Source organism: Coturnix japonica, chromosome 31 (assembly GCF_054131305.1).
Source record: "Coturnix japonica strain WE chromosome 31, WE-NBRP24, whole genome shotgun sequence".
NCBI classification, from domain to species: domain Eukaryota; kingdom Metazoa; phylum Chordata; class Aves; order Galliformes; family Phasianidae; genus Coturnix; species Coturnix japonica.
The window spans coordinates 4,772,392-4,792,319 of NC_140693.1; the positions used below are offsets into that span (position 1 = coordinate 4,772,392).

General features: G+C 44.5%; 3 protein-coding genes across 3 annotated transcripts in view; all 3 read left to right on the forward strand.

The window, feature by feature from the left end:
- Positions 1-228: 228 nt before the first annotated feature.
- LOC146755672 (myosin-binding protein C, fast-type-like) lies at positions 229-2,770 on the forward strand. Its single transcript, XM_085525360.1, has 3 exons — positions 229-697; positions 1,322-1,426; positions 2,325-2,770. The coding sequence occupies exons 1-3, from the start codon at positions 685-687 to the stop codon at positions 2,768-2,770; spliced, it is 564 nt and encodes a 187-aa protein (XP_085381486.1). The 5' UTR covers positions 229-684.
- Positions 2,771-6,777: 4,007 nt separating this feature from the next.
- LOC146755673 (myosin-binding protein C, slow-type-like) overlaps positions 6,778-19,928 on the forward strand; it is a 43,084-nt gene continuing 29,933 nt past the window's right edge. The window contains exons 1-2 of the mRNA XM_085525361.1: positions 6,778-6,781; positions 6,846-7,112. Coding sequence (XP_085381487.1) covers positions 6,778-6,781; positions 6,846-7,112 — 271 coding nt within the window. The remainder of the gene's footprint in view (positions 6,782-6,845; positions 7,113-19,928) is intronic.
- LOC146755674 (rho GTPase-activating protein 32-like) lies at positions 11,445-12,208 on the forward strand. The gene is made up of 3 exons (XM_085525337.1): positions 11,445-11,523; positions 11,708-11,789; positions 12,060-12,208. The coding sequence occupies exons 1-3, from the start codon at positions 11,473-11,475 to the stop codon at positions 12,206-12,208; spliced, it is 282 nt and encodes a 93-aa protein (XP_085381463.1). The 5' UTR covers positions 11,445-11,472.

A 19,928-nucleotide genomic window follows, 5' to 3' on the forward strand; every position in this document is an offset into this window, starting at 1 on the left:
GGAAGGGATGCTACCCAGAGGGACCTGGACAGGCTGGAGAGGTGGGCCCTTGGCAGCCTCATGAACTTGAGTGTGGCCAAGTACAAGGCCCTGCACCTGGGTCAGGGCAATCCCAAGCACAGGCACAGGCTTAGAGGAGAATGATTTGAGAGAAGCCTTGACCCTGAGGAGAAGAGTTGGTGTGGAGGGAGGTGTCCCTGCCTATAGCAGGGGGACTGGAACTAAATGACCTTAAAGATTCATTCAGTTCTATTGTTTTTCTACCCTTAATTTTGCTTGAAAGGTTTTAGAATAAATGAGATTCTGGTTTCCATGAAAACTGTTTGCAGGGAGCTCCATTGTAGCTAGTAAGTCTATCTTTTAGTTCAATGGCAATAATGCATTGACTGTGTTGAAGAGAGAAATGACTCAGGAATGGATGATGGTTTAGAATAAAACATAATCCTACTTATTTTCTATGCAAATATGTGTAAGGAAAAGATGCTGCACTCAGTTCTGGAAATACCCTGACAAATATATCTCTAGTGTTTCACAGCTGGAGATATCAAGATTGTTAAAGCACTGGAAGATGTGGAAGTGAATGAATATGGGAGTGCATCTTTTGTCTGTGAGATTTCACACGATGAGGTTCAGAGCCAGTGGTACAAAGATGACAACAAGCTGAAGGCTGATGACAACATCAGTATGCGGCAAGATGGTAGGGTGTAAGAGGGGGATCTTTCTCCTGAGTGGGGGGTGGGTTGGAGATCAAGCATATAAGACATCTGAAATGAAGTGAAGAAGGTTCAGAAGCGAGTTCCCCTTTTGTTTTGGGACTGAGGTTAGGGTGGAACAAGTGACATGGTGGGATGCTTAGTGTGGGAAGTGTGATGCTATCCCACCATCCCACACTGCTGGGAGCAGGTAGGAAATCAGTGCAGTTATTTCGAAAGTGGGGGTGAACAGGGCAGTCAGTTCACCTCTCCAAAGAGGTTTTGTCTGACAGTGAGTGTGATCCTTCTGTATCAGGTACTTTGAAGGTGACGGTGGCCACATTTGGTCAGTCCTTGTAGAAGCCATGTTTAGATTACGCTTTGGTGGGGATGTGGACGTGGAGGAATGGGTGGTTTCATTGACATGAGAGAACAGGCAGTGATGCTGTGAAACCAGATGGATGATGCTCAGCCTGGCCACGTGCCTCAGAGCTCTTTGCTCAAGGAAGCCAAGTGTAGTTGTGGGTTTGCTCTCAAGAGCACAGTTTGGTAGGGATGAGCTGGCGGTTGGACTAGATGACCTTAGTGGTCTTTTCCAGCCTTAGTGACTCTGTGGTTCTCTGCTTCAGGAAAGAGCTACTCGCTGACTTACACACGTGTCCAAGTCAAGGATGCAGCAGAAATAAAATCTCTAGCAGAAAAGGCAGAATCTCGTGCCCATCTTTCAGTTAAAGGTAATTATGCTTCTCATGACAATTTTGATTAAATTATGTTATAAATGAGCTAACATCCTTTGCTTTAATTTCAAGGAAGTTAAACACCACCAGGACCTTTCACAGAAATAAAAACTTCTACCTACCTACCTTTCTGCCCACAAAATATCCAGCTTCTCTTTTGCAATTTACTTTCGCTAAGTAAAACAGATTATTTTCTTAGGAGGTTGATTTTCTACGTTTAGACTTCAGATTTGTGTTTGAACGTTGAGGGATAAAAAACATAGCTTGACTTTTTCTTCATTTTCTCTTGCTGTTTGAAAAGAGCACAGGGTTGGTTTTTTTTTTTTTAATATATACAATGTTAGGGTATATATATGATGTTAAGTGTGGTAAAGAAAAGGGAGACATTTGAGTTAGCACACTACTCAAGAGTTCAGTCCCCACCTTTGCCACTGTTAACATTATAAGGGCAAGAACTTCCTGGAAAATGAATTTCTCCTAAGTAGAGTCATTACATTTGAGCTACAGAGACCTTTACTAGGTGAAAACTTGTTGTTCAGAGCTAAGTTGCTGTATTTAACCAAAGTAATTATCAATGTCCGTGTTTCATTGAACCTGTATTCCATTTTGTAATGCGAGGAGTTTGATATTGGGATGGGAAGGTCATGGTTTGATTTGGATGTTGGACTGGGAATCAGAAGATCTGGGCTCTTTTCAGGTTGTCAGTCTTATTCTCTGACTTCTTAACAACATTCTTTTCTTTCTATTATTTTTTAATGATGTTTTAAGGCATTCTGAGCTGATAGGTGTAGTGTTCATGTGCAGTAATGCTGACGTGAGTAAGTGGGGTGATAATGTAAGGGTTTTTTACATTCCTTCTAAATCTCTGCTTTCTCTTGTTCCATCCTTCTTAAAGAGCAATCCATTAATCTAGTAAAGGAGCTGTGTGATGACTATGTGACTGAGCCTGAAGAAGCCAAATTTGAATGCGAGATATCCATTCCTTCTGTGAAACCTCCCAAGTGGTATCTACGTGGGGAAGTCTTACAGGCTGGCAGAAACTTGATTATGCAGCAAGAAGGCACCATCCACCAGCTGACCATACCGAAAACCACCACTGATATGACAAGCACCATTCAGTTCTCAATTGGCAAATCAAAATCCACAGCCAATCTGCTTGTCAGAGGTAACATATCCAGGCTTGGTTTACATCATGAAGATGAAGAATTAATTAACGTACAGCCTTCCTTCACTGGGGTCTTTGAAATATTGTGTGTGTGTCTGGAGGGTCTGCTCCATTTCCAGTTCAAAGCCGTTGGACAATCAATGAGACAGCTGCATCTCAGTAAAAGATCTGTTTGAATAGCTGTGATGTGCTTACTATTCAGATCTACAGAGCTGAGGTTTTGTCCTTGGCTATACCAAAGAAGTCAAATCAGGTGAAATTAATTGTATTTCTGAAGTAGACAAGTTTAAGTTTGGTAGCACCTAAATTTGATGCAGTTTGTCATTGATTTTATCTGAAAGAAATTTGCAGGCTTTTTATCTCCTGTTGTCCCCAGTGTAAGAGTCTCCATTCACATCCTAAAGTACTTATTATATTTTCAAGTCACTCTTATTTGAATAAAAGCCTCAACTGGGAGCAATTTAATAAGCACAGAGCAAGAGCTGGAGCTTGCATTTGGTAGATACTATACAGTATTACTTTATAGAAATGTAATCAATGGCCTTCCCTATAGACAATCATTTGTTTTATCTTTAGAGTTATTTAAAGAACCATTGTGAACATGAAATTAATTGGAATGGAATAGATGCAAGAGACTTTCCTCTTCTTCCAATTGTCCTCATCCTTTCTTCTCTTCCACCCCTGCTTTTCAGATTACCATATACAAATCACCAGGAAGTTGGAGGACAAGACAGCTTTGGAATGTCATTCTGTCATCCTGTCCTGTGACTTCAGGCCTTCTCCAAAGGTTGTGAAATGGTTCAAGGGCCACACACCCATCGAGCCCTCTGAGAAGTACAAGATCAAGAGGGATAAGCATTCAGCAGAGCTCCAGTTTCTGAAGCTGAAGCCCAATGATGCTGGTGTGTACAAGTGCAAGGCAGGAATTGCAGAGACTGAGGCCACGCTGACAGCTGAAGGTATGAGCAGGGAGGGTGGCCTCTTCCATGTCCTATTTCACCTCAGATTTCTCTTCTTGAGGTTGATTTCTGCCGTTCTCTCCTGCTAACTTTGCAAATCTATAAACTTCACTGAGAAGATTACACAAAGATTATCTAGTCCAGCCATTCTACCACATCCCAGTATGCTTTATAGTAACAGTGGTAACAGTTCACCTTGTTTCCCTACAGCCCACGATGTAGAAGTAAGGAAGCACCTGCAGGATGTGGAAATTGAAGAAGAGAGCTCTGCTGTCTTCTCCTGCGAGCTGTCCCATGATGACGAGGATGTGGAATGGTTTCTGAATGGCAACCTCCTTTACACCAACAATTACAATGACATCAAGAACGTTGGCAACTGCTGCACACTGACAGTGAAGCAGGTTAAGCCTGAGGATGCTGGCCCAGTGACAGTGAAGTCAGACAAGGTGTCAGAAAGCGCGCGCCTGAAGGTGAGAGGTGGGTCTGATCACAGCCCTCCAGGATGTAAGAGATGCTAAGGAGCTCCAGTTCATTCCATTGTGCAGCAATCCTGCTTCTAAAGCTCACCTCTCTGGGGTGACAAGTCATCAGGGGCTTTCTTCCAGTGGAAGGTTCCATTGCAGCAGATATCAACGAAGGAGGATGGTTTTGGTGTCCTGCCAAAGCATTCAATTGCTTTTTATCATCATTTTACTTAACACAAGGAGAGTTACAGGAGCAAATTTTTTTACTGCTTCAGTGCCATGCAGTGTCAATGCTGTTGTCTCCAAGGATTTATGACTGCAGGGAGAGATCATTCAGTGTGTGTTTTGCCTCTGGAATGACTAATGACCAGGCTGTGAGCAACCCGATCTAGCTGTGAATGTCCCTGTTTATTGCAGGGGAGCTGGGCTAGATGGCCTTTAAGGGTCTCTTCCAATTCTAAGGATACTGTGATTCTAATCTGCTCTCCCCAGTAATTAAGCTCTTTTACTCTACGCGCTCAGAGTTTGAAGGATTTCCTCTTTCTCCTTTCTTTTGCATTTGGTGGATCTTTTTTCCCCAGTGTAAACCTCTGATGTGTGAAATAGAAGATAGATAAAAGGAGTCAATAAAGAGGAAAATCAAAAGTGTTCAGCAGCTTATCCTCTTAATACTGTGGCCTGCTGTATGAGCTCTGCTCCACGTGAGGGCAATGCCAGCTCTCCAGCTTTAGAAGAGCTACATCCCAATTTTTTCATATATCAGTCCCACCCACGGCAATGCAGGCTGTCCCTCCTGTTCCCTGTATTCTCCTACTGAATACTTGAGAATTCCATAAAGCGTATTCAGTCAACAGACATGAAACCACTTTAGGTTCTATATTGGTGTCGTCAGTAATGGTAAAGATTTATTGATACCTCTTTAAAAATCTGAACACAACTGGAAATGTCTCAACTTCTGTATCACGTTGTTCTGTTTTGCCTGTTTAATTGCAGAGAAGCCTGCTGTCTTCATGAAGTGTTTGAATGATGCTTTTGTTGAGGAGTGGGGTGTGATTAAATTGGAATGCGAAGTCTCTAAAGAGAAGGTCAAACCAGTGTGGAAAAAGGACGGTGTTGTGCTCCCTTCTGGCAACAAGTATGAGCTGCTACAGTCTGGGAAGACCCTATGTCTCCTTCTCCATGACCTCGAGAAGTCAGATGCAGGTTTATATACCTGTGATATTGGCACTGATGTTGCCAAGTCAAATGTCGGCGTTCAGGGTAAGTACTGTGGAAAGTGAAGGAGTGCTAAAAGCACATTCAGTGTGGTCACTATGTCTTACACCTATTCCCCCACGAGCCTTAATAGTTTCTACAATAGAAGTGTATTACTGCAATGTAGCGCAGTGATGTCTGGAAAATTCCCATTGCTTTTGAAGTAAATGTATCTCCTTTTGCCATGAAAATCACAAAACACGTCAAGAATGTCCTGGAAATGTTTCCTTTCTAAACATCCCTAAAATGGAGAAATGGTTTGAACACCAGTAGGGGTAGGATGGTAACAAATTAGCTAATAGAAACATTTAATGTCTTGTCGTAGGCAAAACCCTTTTTCTCACGCAGCATCCTAGAGTTGTCCTCTCTGTTAGGTTTTTCCCTCTGTAGCTCATTGAATCTTCATTGTGCTCCATGGACTGAGCTGCTCTCCTTGTAGTTCTTCCAGAGCAAAGCCAAGAGATTCACGTCTCTTTTTTTTTATAGCTTTCTGGTAATTCTGAGAGGAGAATGTCTTAGAGAATACATCAGTGAGGAACGCAGCCATGATCTGCAAATCCTGAGTTCAAACACCAGTACTGCTACTCACATTGGTCACGAATGCCTTTTCTCCATCTAAACCTCATACTAACCTATCTCTTATCTTCCAGAGCTGAATATTGGCATTAGCAAACAGCTGAAAAACACTGAAATCCAGGAGGTAGAAGATGGCATTTTGAATTTTTTTTGAATTTTTGAATGCATTCTGTCCCATGAAAGCATTGATGAGTTCAAGTGGACACTGAATGGAAGCAGAGTGGAAAGTGGTGGGCGATTTAAAGCTTCTAACGTGGGTTGGTAAGAGACTCTCCTTATCAAAAGTGTGACTCCTACTGACGCTGGGGAAGTTGTTTTTTACTGCCCGTGGTCTAACCTCCAAAGCCTCTCTGTCTGTGAAAGGTAATGAGATGGGAGAGATTCTGGGGTCTGATTCCTTCAACTGTCTTCTGATAAGATTGTCATGAGAGCTAACTCATAATATGGTTAAAGTGAATAGCAACCTTCTACTTGAACCTTGAAGCACTGAGAATTTCTCTTAAAAATAAGTAAAAGGAGGAACCATTTGACACAAATGTGAGAACTACCCAAAGCACTGGGGTAGTGTTGGAAATGGGCATCTCACTACAGCTTGTTCCATTAACAGTAAATCAGGAATGATCTGTTGAGGGAACTGTGGGAGCAATATCCTCTAAGTATAAGCTGAAGGGATGGCCTTCACATCATCTAGCTGTACAACAAATTCCTATCTAGAGCATGTGCATCTGAGAGCATCATCTGAGGCTCCCAGTGTGATGAGTGGAGAGAAGGAAGAGGCAGTTTTCAGACATGGTTCATCATCCTCAATGGGGTAGATTTAAGAGAGAATTAATGGTGCCTGGAATTCTATTGTCTGTACTTTACAGATTACTGCTGGCTGTAGGATGGCCTCTGTTGCAAGTGCCTCTCTAACTTATCTCCAGCATGTAAATGCGTGTATTTTGAGAGAGGCATCCTACCCTAAGTGTATGTTACTCAAAAAGCATGTTTTCTTTCAGAAAAACCTACTGAGGTAACAAAACAGCTGGAGGATAAGACAGCAGCAGCAGGGCAGGACATCAGCCTGAGCCGTGAGCTGTCGAAACCAGATGTGAACATCAGGTGGTACAAGGATGGCAAAGCAATCAGAAAAAGCCAGAAGTACGACTTGCAGCAGGAGGGAACTGGGGCCATTCTGATCATCCATGACTCTACCGCCAAGGACAGCGGGGAGTACACCTGTGAGACAGAGGACTCTGAAACAAAAGCCAGGGTCACTGTGCAAGGTGAGTTGAAAAGCACACTGGGGAAGGCATGTAGAGAAGTCGAGGTAAATATCTGCAGCCTGTGGGTGATGTTTTTCTTTTCTGTTTCCTTGAGCGGGATCAATTCTTAGTTTTCAGAAAATATGGTGGATTAAAATATTTTAGTTAAAATAATCTCTAAACTGAATGATAAATGGCATGAGAAAGCAAAGCTGAGAACTAAGCTCCAGAAGAGAAAACAAAGTCAAGTATGGCATATTTAGAGACAGGTGAAGAACCCTTCAGCGCACTGAGGAGTACTAGCATACTCTGGAATGTCTCTTGGGCTCCCTACAGCACACATACTTGCTCTGGGGCATGTCTGGATGTCTGTAGAGCTAATTGCAGGGCCCTGAGAAACCTCTGGGGCACATTAGGGGGCACTGGTTTCCATGTGAGTGTTTTCAGGTTCCCAGAAGTCAACAGGGAAGCCTTTGGAGACCCCTTGGGAAGACTCAGTGGGGCCCTAGAGTGATGTAGCAGCTTGTGTTGGTTGCATCTGCTTGGCAGGGAAGCGAGTTCCCTGGTGGGAGCTGACTGACTGGGAGGTGATTTCCTTGGTTTAATTAATTTAATTACCTGGATTATAATTAAATAACACTGTTCAGCGTTCAATCAAGATTATATTTTTCCAAAGTACTGCAGTCGTGCATCTGTAGCAGCTTTCCTAAAATATATCGAGTTTATTCAAAATTCCAGTGATGCTCCTAAAGCACTTGAAGTGCATTTGAGGTGGCGAGTGACAAAACAGCTCTGAGAGAATCATCATCAAATCAGAACATTGGAACGGTAACTAATAGCAGAGATTCTGATAAGAATATTTAAATTTTCAAATTACCTTTTTCTAAAGTTGTATTTCACCAAGTTTCATCAATGTGCACACTGAAGAGCTGACTTGCTATGTTTCTTTTTATAAAAAATCATGTGTTACAATTGAGAAAAGAAGGTATAGCATGTAACATCCTCCAAGTAAAGTGCAAAAAACATTTCTTCACAGTTCCAATTAATGTCTTATGTTTTGTTCAGACTCACTAAATGATGTATTTCAGGGTACATCACATGGGAATATAAGAAGACTATTCAGAACAGGAGCTGCAGAGCAAGATGAACAGCATGTGAAGGTAAGGCCGGGAACCAAGGACACAGCTTTTGTGTCACTCAGCCACCTGTGGCAGAGGTCAGGATTTCAGCAGGGATTTCTGCAGACGTTCCTTGAACACCCCCAGGGTGGGTGACTCCACCACCTCCCTGGGCAGTCCATTCCAGTGCCTGGCCACCCTTTCTGAGAAGTAATATTTCCTAATGTCCAGCCTGAACCTCTCCTGCCGCAGCTTGAAACCATTCCCTCTAGTTCTATCAGTAATGACACGAGAGAAGAGGCCGACCCCCAGCTCACTGCAACCTCCCTTCAGGAAGTTATAGAGAGCAATGAGGTTTCCCCTGAGCCACCTCTTCTCCAGGCTGGACATTCCCATCTCCTGCAGCCTCTCCTCATATGGCCCCATTGTGCTCCAGACCCCTCACCAGCTTTGTTGCCCTTCTTTGAACACGTTCCAATGCCTCAGTGTCTTTTTTGCAGTGAGGGGCACAAACTGGACACAGAATTAGAGTTGTGGCCTCACCAGTGCTGAGTACAGGGGGACAGTCACCTCTCTGCTCCTGCTGGCGTCACTGTTTCTGATGCAAAATGTATGTAAGTGTCACATGTGTGACATCCTTTTTGATGGAGTTCTGTGACTGGAGTTCAATGGATTTGAGAGCTGACTTGAAGCCTGTGGGCATCACCCAGGAGTTGGGGTGAGAGGATGAGGCGTAGGAACAGGAACCTCTTTGGTCGTTATTAACTCCCAACTTTTTGGTCAGGAATCTCTGTGTGTTTATCATGTAAAGAACAGAGTCATTGTGCAGCTTGTGAATGAATTGATTCACGCCTGCTGATTGGTGCTGTTCTCTACAGGGAGCTGCAATGGAAATGGACACTTGTGGTCCACTGTCCAGCCCCCTCCCGTGTTGGATTTTCTGGGCTTTGAGACACGTCTTCCAGATGCACTTTGTGTTATTTCTGATGTGTTGACCTGTTGAGCTCCAGCCCCAAAGGAGGATTCAAGTACTACCATTGGGAATGTAGTATTTCTTGCTAAACAGAATTCGTGTGCACCCTTGTCTTTCGTCTGCACAAAGAATCTTGTAATCATCTCTGTCTGTGTTTCTTTTAGAGCCAGAGATGGAGCAGAGAGGAACACAGACTTGGGTGAATCTTCATTCAGGAGCAGGGACACGTCATGCTCATCTGAGGTGTCTGGCTGACAGCAAGAGCAGAGAGGTAAGTTTCATAGGGTCGCGTGCCCATTTTATTTTTTTTTTCATTCATGATGCATAGAGGCGTTCCCCAGACAAAGTGAGCATTTCTCAACTGGACTTTCTAGAAATGAGCTAGGCAGTGAAAATGGGTTTGAAGCATTCCTAAGAGCCCCGCAAGAGAATGCTGAGAGTTAATCTGGCACCCTCCTTTGGAAACGTCCGTTGTCTGTCAGCTCTTCAGCTGTGCCCTAACACCTCCCATTGCGCTGCCACACCAGGATAGAATTCCAAGCCCACACTGAGTCCTGGAATGTTGTGGTGCCGTGTTGGAATCAGACGTGACCACGTGGTCTTGGCTCCCCGCCTTGTGGGGGGTCATGGTGGACCAGGCTGTTGGCCGTTGGTGATGTCATAAGCGGCTGGAATGAGGGGAGGAGCGGTGCGTTCTGTGTTCCTTTGTGGGTGAGCTAGTGGTCGGAGTGGTTGGTTGTCTTGTTGTTCTTGTGCCTTTTGTGCCGTTAGTTAGTTAGTTTTGTTAGTTAGTTTTGTTAGTTAGTTAGTGTTGTTAGTTACTGTTGTTAGTTAGTTACTGTTGTTAGTTAGTGCCGTTAGTTAGTTCCGTTAGTTAGTTAGTGCCTTTAGTTAGTTAGTGCCTTTAGTTAGTGCCGTTAGTTAGTTAGTGCCTTTAGTTAGTGGCTTTAGTTAGTATCTTTAGTGCTTTTTCTTCTCACCGTCGTGTGCAGCAGCTTGTAGGTAAGCTGAGCTGACGTGGGATGGATGGGTGGGCAGTGAGGTGTTGAGAACTGCTGGCTGTTTGAGCTCACAGCACCGTATTGCTTACTCTTGACCATCAGACGTAATTTTCCCCGGTACACACGTTCCAAAGGGGGTATCAGTAAAGTTGGCATCTGTCCTGTGCTTCTTCCATTGTCTTTGCTCAGTAGTGGAAGCATTGTAAAGTTGCTGGGCGGACAGGCATCACGTAGCCTGAGACTCAGCATGTCTTGCAGCAAGTGGGTGGGACAGTTGTGCTGTGTGTGTTATTCCATGACTGTCTTAGCCCTGCTCACTGACCTGCTCTTTCTCTCTCCCCTCCTCACCCTCCGCCCACTGCCTCGGTGCAGCTTTTGCTCTCATTTCATCCGAGCAAAGCGACAAGGAACTGCTGCAGATAGCTTGAGGTGATCTCACTGCCAGGTACGTGCCATGATTTGTCCCCCCGCATGGTTTTGCCGCAGGGTATGCGCGGGTAGCTCTGAAGAAGTCTGTCCATACTGTGCTGTGTGAATAGAGAAAACAGAAGTGTGTTTCTGCTCTGTTCCAGCTGTTCACACTTGCTGTGATGGGTGCTGTGTGCAGTGGGATCAGCCGTGAGCCTGAGTTGGCGGCGACGGAGGTACAGTATGAAGCTCTGGCCGGTCTTTTTTCCCTGTGTTGAGCCATTAGAAGGAGCTGCAGGTGTACTCTCCTGCAGGAAAGAATGGGCCAAAAAGGGCCTGGCCACCTGTCTGTGCCAGTGCCATTGCTGATTAGTCTGGGTAGAGAGAGATGCATCTTTGCATGGCCTGGCAATGCACGCCAGAAAGGGAAATAACTGTGATGAGACGTGCAGCTCCTTCTGAAGTGCTCCTGATAAGGACGGAGCGCATTTGCTGCAGCTTTCTTTGCAGATGTGCTCCTCACCTTGAAATCCTCCTGGTTTGTCCTCAGTGCCCTGACCACGGCCTGTGCTCTGTTTTGCAGGCTGATAACATGCGGGAGCCGCAGCTGGTGCGTGCTATGTCATCTTTAAACGTACCAGCGATTGCGGCAGCCCATGTTATTAGGAGCCACGTCGCCCAGGGGCCGGATGAGCTCTCTCTGGAGGTAAGCAGTTCCAGGCGTTCCTTGTTGTTGTGCACAGAATTAGTATAGAGTGTGAACGCCTCGGGAATACTCTCATATTTTGTGTCGTAGAAGAAGGCTTTTGTTTTAGCTGTGCTGAAGCTGGGATTGATGTTTCAATCTTTTGCAGGTTGGAGACATCGTGTGCATTGTTGATATGCCACCAAAGGAGATGAGCCCCTGGTGGAGAGGCAAGCGTGGCTTTGAGGTAGGCACACATTTTTGACTAGAGAGCACAGCTTCAGTAGTGTCTAGAATCTCCGGTTGGAGCTGCTCTGCCTGCACAGGATGGCTTCTGGATGCAAACAGTTGCCCTGTGTCGGTGTCAGAGGACCTTCCCTTTGGCTCTGGGCTTGGGCTAATGCCCAACTGACTTTTTGTTCTTATTACAGGTTGTTTTTTTCCCTGGTGAGTGCGTGGAACTCATCAGGGGAAAACTGCCCGAGTCCATCCTACATTCATTGCCAAAGCCAGGTGCGTATTTTACATTTGACAATGCGGGTTAGTAAAATGGGGTCTGAACGTGGCTTTCAGGGGGTTCATTAATGCCCGAGTTGAGCAAGCTTAGAAAGAGAACTGCATTAAGCTCCTTGGGCACCTCCAGGGATGGGGAAAATCCGTTCTTGCGTGTCTTTGTTGGGAACATGCTTTCTGTTGTTACGTGTTCTGTTGAATGCGTTGCACTCGGCCTCGTCCAACCGAGCCAGGGCTGAAATGAACTTGTTTTTTTGTTTTGTTGCGCAGAGCCAAAGAAACGGGGCAAGTTCATCTCCTGCCTTCGTTCCCTGTTGAAGGCCTGCCCCAGGAGAGCGAAGCAGCCTGAGCCTCCAACATTCTCGGGATCCATGTCCCTGCTTGACATCGTTGAGAGGTATTTAGCCAACAGGACTTGAGGGCTGAGCTGTAGGAATGGAAGCATCCTCTGCTGTTTGAAACAGAGCGCGTTTCTAAGCTGTGTTTCAGCAGAAACCAGGCATTGCCAGGAACAGGCAACTATTGGCAAGGGGTCGGTGCAGCTCTTCCCTCACCCTGCACCACGACTGACAGCATGCTCTGTTTTCTCTGCAGAATGAGTTCTCCCAGTAAGAGGGCAGAGTCAGCAGCTTGCAGTTGGCGTTCCTGCTTCTGCCTGGGCAAACCATCCCCTGTGGCCAAACGCCAACTGCAGAGCAGTGCCAGGGAGCCCTCTGAAGCTGAAGTCTTGGTCCTGGCAGGTAAGCATGCAAATCCAGCTTTCAAATCACTGCTTGTCAGCAACACAGGTAGAATTCATGCTTTCAGTGGGCTTGTACATCCTTCTGGCATTCAAGCCTGTGCCTGACATCTTCAGTTGACCCCTGTCTTTCCCAAATGAGTCTCTTGTCAACACAAGAGCTGGACCTGCACGAGGATCACTTTCAAGACAGTGACACTGTTGCTAGAAGCCTATTTGCTTCTGCCCACCATCACTGCATAGCCAAATGTCAAGAACCTGTTTCATGATTCATCTTGTGAAACTTTGACACTAACTGCTGTGCGTCTACTCCTTCCTAGGTGACCCGAGCCCTTGTATATCTCCAAGACGCCAGGCATGTTACGATGCAGCATCCTGTGATTCCATCAATGAAGAACTGTTACTAAGCACAGGATGCTGCAGTTCAGATGAAAGCCTTCCGTATAACATCAGTTATAAAGAGAAGAATGCCATCATCGTTGAAGCTCTCGTTCATCCCATACCTGTTGAAGCTGCTGACCTGAGCCTGCCAGACTCCTCAGGCACCAGCCTGAACCGAGTGCCTTTCGAGGACAGCCCAGCCCAAGCACAGCACGAGTGCCCCGACAGCAGCACAACCATGCAGGCTCAGGTCAGCATTACAGAGGAGAAGCCAAACATCTTGGAGGGGGAGGTAGAATCAGGCCAAGAGTCCCAGGCTCCGGGCAACAGTACGACTTCTGAGACACTCTCGTCAGACAACAGAGAATGAGTCCCATCTTTCCTCCAGACCTCACACCCCCTCCTTTTTCCTATTGAATAAAGGCACGCTCGTGCTCAATCAACGCCTTGACTGAATTCTGAGTTTTCATTCGCAGAGATTGGGATGAGTGCAAGAAACAGCAAGACAGCTCAGCTTGCAACGCTCTGGCTGTGGGGTGCGTGCAGGGACACTGTAACCATACAGGGAAAGGCTTCCACTGCTTCCTCAAGCTGTAGTCCAGCCCTGCTACTGCTCTGTGGCACAAAGCCCTGAGGGATGTTCCATATTGTTAACCTAAGTGAAGCCAGCTTCATGCACTGTGTTTTGTTGTTGCTGGGTGAGAGGGGGATGCACGTTGGTGAGAAGATGAGCATTGCTGGATCTGCCACGAGTGTCCCTTCTGCCTCTAAGAATATGTCCTAAGTAGGATGTGAACACTGCTGGCACTTCCTCATTGCACGTGCTTGGAGGATCTTCAGTTCTTGCACATTTCAGGATGTCTGTCAGTGACTACGAGGAAATTCTCAAGTACTAGGAATTCCATGAAACAGTTGGAACGGGTAAGTGTCATCTTTGTACAGAAACAGCACGCCTAACAGTCTGTCTCACCACTCTAGAATTAATCTGAGAATAGATTAACAGCTCTTGTCAGTTCTCTAAGTCAGGTTTCATTTGTATAAATTTGAAATTCGTTTTTTAAACCAGTTGGAAATTGTAATATTATATTAGAGAAGAATTCACACTCAACTTTAAGCATCTGTGTTTTGATTTGTAGGTGGTTTTGCAAACGTAAATCTTATGCGGCATCTTCTTACTGGTGAAAAAGTTGCACTAAAAATCATGGAGAAAGTTACTGTAGGGGTAAGCCAAAAGGCATTTAAATATGATAATATCTTCTGTTGGAGTTGTGGAGTTCTCAAGAACACGGGGGCAGGTGGGATGGTACATACGAATGCAGCCTACTGGTCCCATTGCCTTTTGAAAGATGCTGTAGAGCTGGAAAAAGTTTAACAGAGCACCACAAATCTTGTTGCTGGTTGTTCAGAGGGCAGTATTCTCTGGCTTTAAAATGGAGGAAGTTATTACATCATTACATTACATTACATTATTGTTACATTATTACAGCAACTTTACCAAAATGCCAATGAAAATGCTGAATGTTTTACTTTTCATTTTTCACAGCTCTGTTTCAGAATTTCTATGGGAGTGATGTCAGTCATTGCTGAGTTGATGTTGAATTGTGTACTGTCCCATATGTGCTTGTTCTGTTCCACAGCAGTCAGATGTGGTACCTGGTATGTCACAGTAGTTAGCGATTTCATTGCTTGCTTTTATGGTCTCTTAAGGATGACTTGCCTCATGCTAAAACAGAAATTGATGCCATGAAGAACTGAAGTCATCAACATGTTTGCCCATTGGATCACGTAAGAGAGACATCAAAGAAATATTTATAGTCATAGAGGTAAGAAATAGTTTCTGCTTTCTGTGCTGTCTTTCTTACTTATCTTTCTCTGATACTCTCTAAATGCATTTTCAGATAACCTTATCTTACAGGGAAGCTGTTTGATTGCATTGTTTCTAAGGACCGCCTTTTGGAAGAGGAAGCTCCAGTCTTTTTTTGACAGACTGTTTCAGCAATTGCTTCTGTTCACAGTCAGGGTTATGCCCAGAGACCTGAAACCAGTGAGCCTGAACTGCAGTCAGTCTTCCATAAATAATAATGAATGTGTTTTTATTTTTCTGTTGGCAGAGAGAGTTACAGTACTCCATTCCAGTGGATTGCAGGAGAGAACTGAAGGGGGGAGAAGTAACACAAAGTAGAACTCATGGGTTGAGATAGAATTATGTACTGAGATAGAGAAAAGGATAATAGTTATGATGAATTCAAAAGCAATTGCTCACCACCTACCAATCAGTGTCCAGTTAGCCTCCTAGTAGTGGAAGAGATTTACATGAAGTTATACCCCCTTCAAAACTCCTTCCACAATATGTCATATAGTATGGAATATCCTTTGGCCAGTTTAAGTCAGCTGTCCTAGTTCTGTTCCTTCTCACTTCCTTGGGCTCTCAGCTGAGATTGACTGTGGCTCTGTACAACGCTGCCTGGCAGCAACTGTAAGCATCACTGCGCTATCTCCATTGTTTCTCTAGAATGAAAACGTAGTATTAAATCAGACACTGAAGAAAATAATTCAGTTCCAGCTGAAACTCAGAGAATAATTTGTGCTTAGGATTCTTTCCCTACAGGAAATGTTAGATAATTATTGCTATTTGGTACTGTGTTCTGTAGCTGAGCTGGATTTTGTTATCCTTGAAGAAGTATCTTCCTCTGAAAGGGGAGTAAAACATGATGCTCCTAATGAGCGGAGCAGAGACACAGATCTGATCTGAGTGTTGGTTTCCCATTTTTGTGATGCTCTTTGCTGCAGTTTGTATCTCGAGAGAAGCCCTTGTGGTGTCAGTCTGTTGTGTAACCTGCTCTAGTTTTGTGCCTCAAGGAAGAGTGATCCTTTAAACAAATGGTGGCTATACAGAGGGTATGGGGTGAGATGCATTCCTCTGGCCCCATCCAATGGATTTTCTGTCACAAAGATCATTCTCCCCAGCTTCTCTTCTCTGAGTGGGAGCTTCAGCCCCCTGCACAGGCTGGAGGTCATCCATAGAACTTGCTTCAGAGTTTGTTTCAGGTTGTTATCCTTCCTGGCCAAAAACCAGATACAGTATTGTAGATGTGGTGCAATGAGTGTTGAAGCAGGAATGACTTGTCCTGGTCTGGTTGTGCTGCTTTTTAATGCAGCTGATGATCTTGTTGTACTTCTTTTCTGTCAGAGCACACTGCTGGCTTGCATTCAGCCTGTGGTCTCTCACCACTTGTCCTCCTAGTCCCCAGGTCCTTTCCAACAGATACAAGCTAGTATTTCCCACCTGGGATATTGGAAGATGGGAACTTGCCAGCAGTCAGTGAAGATCTCTGAGACAGCGAGAGCGAGCGAGCTTTGAGTAGACTGGGAACCACTGTCCACAGCAGGAAATGAGAAGAGAAAAGATGTTTCCTTGGGCATTTGGGTGGAAATCATTCCTGACTGCTTTCTCATCCACCGGGAAAATCTGCTGATTGACAATTTGAAGCTGATAGACTTTGGACTCTGTGCAAAGCCAAAGGTAAGAGTATCTGTTAAATCAAATACAATGTGCCCCCAAGTAATGCATGTTTGACCACCGTATGCAACAGGGGCTTGTCCAAACAAACTCCTTAAAATCAAGCTGTTTCTGTGGCTGACATGTCATTGCATCTTGTTTGGATTGGCCTGAACTGTGTGAGAGTGGTTAACAGATTGCTCAGAAGCACAGGTAGATAATTTTCTCTAGCTAGACTCCCTGTTTTCATAGTCTAAGCTGTAGATAATCTTGTAGGTATATCACCTGTCTTATGCAAGGATCTGTAATAGGAGCATGGGGTTGGTGTGCCTAAGGAACCCTCTAAGGAATTGTCTGTAGGATGAGATTGTGGATAGAATAAAATGACTTTTGCAGGTGACGTACAAATCCTGTGATTGCATATGCTTGAACTGAATTGTTTCTTGATCTTCAAACTGATTTCCAGAAGCCTTTATTAACATGTAAGATGGGTGCTGGTAAGAAAGAATGGGAAGACTGCCTTACTGATTCCAAGAGAATTACTTGTCCTCAAATGATTTTTCCTGGCCAAAGTTAGAGCCTCTCACAGGTAATCGAGACCAACAGGCTGTTGTTGCACAATCAACAGGCACAATCTAGATGATCAGCTGAGGAAAATAAAGCATCATGCCAAGGGTACTAGATAAGTGAGCAGCTTGAGATCTGCACATTTATGTGATACTCATGGTCTTAGACAATATTTGTTTAGTGAGGTCACATTGAATGAAAACAAAATCTAAGATTAATGAAAATATACAAAGGAGAAGAAGCCTCTGAGGCTTCTGAAGTGTTATGACCAGAAGACATAAACTCTGTTTTTGAAAGAGCAATTTGCTCTGTTAATTATCCATCATTTTTGTGCAGTCTGTTTTGTCAGACTTGTCTTTAGCTTCCAAGTTGTATGTGAAGACTTGTTTGCACTGTAATGCACAATGTACGAAAAATTGAGAGATGAAAATGTGAAGAGTTTTTCTATCTTTGATTTCATGTCTGGAATTTTGGAACCCACTACTTGCAGTTGTTAATCTGTCCAAACTGGTCTGGTTTGCAATGCCCTCATACTTCTTGAAAAGCTCTGCTGTTAAAGGCAGAACAATTCCTACAAGTGCCATGGCCCCACTGTTGTTCTAATTCTTGTTTCTTTGTTTTCCACACGCTGCTTTTCAAGCCTCCTTTTTCTTTACAGTCCAAGTGAGAATTGCACTGTGAGGTGTCTGAACCTTGTTGTGCCTCTACATAAAGAGAACAGCAGCAAAGCCTGACAGGTGACTGTGCTGACAGCTCTCGTAGCCAGTAACACGTAACTGTGCTAAATCCCTTGTGATGGCTTTGATTTAATTTTTGCCAGTGAAATCCTTGTAAAAGGAACTGCAGCAGTGTGATGAGCTAAGGTGAAGATGCTGGTTTTAGTAGTGCTCTAAGCTGAGTGGAAGGGCAATTGAATGAGGGTTATATGCTTTCTGTGGACAATAAGGTTGTGGTGCTGTTGGGGTGGGTCCAGAGGAGGGGCCACTGTGATGATCAGAGGGTTGGAGCAGCTCTCCTATGAGGAAAGGCTGGATTGTGGCTCTGGGCAGCCTGGTCTGGTGGTTGGCGACCCTGCACATAGCAGGGGGTTGGAACTGGATGATCTTTGAGATCCTTTTCAACCCAGGCCATTCTATGGCTGTACAGTTCCATACTGGAACAAATATAAAATGCTAACTATGTAAAACATGGAGTCAAACCTGTGTGATTTGTCCACACCAGGAGGTGATTAGAAAACAATTTTTTAAGCTACAAAGCTGCTTGCTGGAAAGGAAAAGAAAATAAAACTACAAGAAAAAGGGAAAACCTTTCTTCCTGAAAATAGGAAGAATAATGGACCTGACATGAAATTTGGGTGAAGCTGCCTGATTTTATGAAGCTATTCCCATTATTTTCTTGGTGCTGTGTTTCCCAAATGAGTGGTTTCTGGCTGTGCTGCAGCACCAGTCTGCATGTGAACATCAGCTCTATTCACCATCTGGGAAGATTAGGACTTCCCTTCTCCCACCAGCACCACTGAATTACAGTTACTCAGTGGTTAAACAAAGGAATCCTTAAAGAAGGGTTTACAGCTGTCGTGTTATCTGAAGTGCTTGGGGCATTCTGATGCTATTAAGCTCTATGTATTAACAAGTTCAAAAAGAAAAGGTAGGCATCTGATTGTTGTGACAGTTTCTAAGTGATTTGGAAAGCTGTACCACCCAACCACTCCTTCTATTTGATGGAGGTGACAAAGCTCAGTTTAATTTCTGACTGCTGTTTACATCCTGAAGCTGGAGCTGGTTCCTGGAGCAGAAAAAGCTCGGAAGCTGTCCCTCCTACAAGCAGGCACCTCTGAGCAAAATATGACATCTCGATTTCTGATGGTAAGGTCAGGAGATCTGATTCCAGCATCTAGCTTTCAGCTTCATGCTATGTTAGTGGGACCTTTGGAATCTAGCACTGACCAACAGCAACTGACAGGCTGGTAACAGTGCACCCCAAAACAGTTATGTGTCTATTTATGTTATGAGGGAAAATTGCATTGCATTGAGATTTCCTATTTTTACACTTTGCAGATCTAACTCGCTGCTGGAAGAATCCTGTACGCCTTGTTCACACCATTTTCAATGAGCTGGATGAGTCTGTTGTTGGCATTTTAATACCATTGACCAGGCAGGCAATATGTATGGAGTATTTGGCTCTCTCTACAGTCATGAATGTTTGAGTATCTTCAACATGTGGCTCATTGCTTCCATTTCAGGCTGCCCAGAGAAGCTGTGGGTGCCTGTCCTTGGTGTTGAAGGCGAGGTTGGATGGGTGATGGGCAGCCTGAGCTGGTTAGTGGGCAGCCAGCCCATGGCAGGGTGTTTAGAACTGGATGATCTTGAAGGTTTCTTCCAACCCAAGCCCTCCCGTGATCCTATGATTCTGTGATTTCATTCAGGTTTATTGAGATGAGATGAGTTCTCCTAAATGCGCTGTTCTCCATATGATTATAATTGGAGTCTAGATGGATGACTTAAACCAGACTCCAAATTTTTTGATGGCCAAAATGAAATGAAATCAATCCTTTACTGTGTCAGTAGTCTGTAACTAGAGCCCATCAGGTAATTCCCAGCCTCCTGCCTGTATCAGTGGCTGCACACAGTGAAAAAGTCTGATGGGATTTTAACCTCTAAAATGTTCCAAAGCAACCAGAGGGTGAATATATTCACTATGCAAATACCTGCAGGAATAAGCTTGTCATGTATGTCCTCAGGTAGCACAGTAGTTAATGGTGGGACTCAGTAGGTCATGCTGAAATTTGAGTCTGCTGATCTTGAAGGTCTTTTCCAGCCTACATGACCTTATGCTAATATTTCTGTATTTCTTTCTGTTCAGCTCCCAGAAAACCTCCCACCCAGCCCCCAGCTGACCCCGTGGTGAAAAATAAAACAGAAACCTCAGTGACGCTGGCATGGTCTCCTCCGAA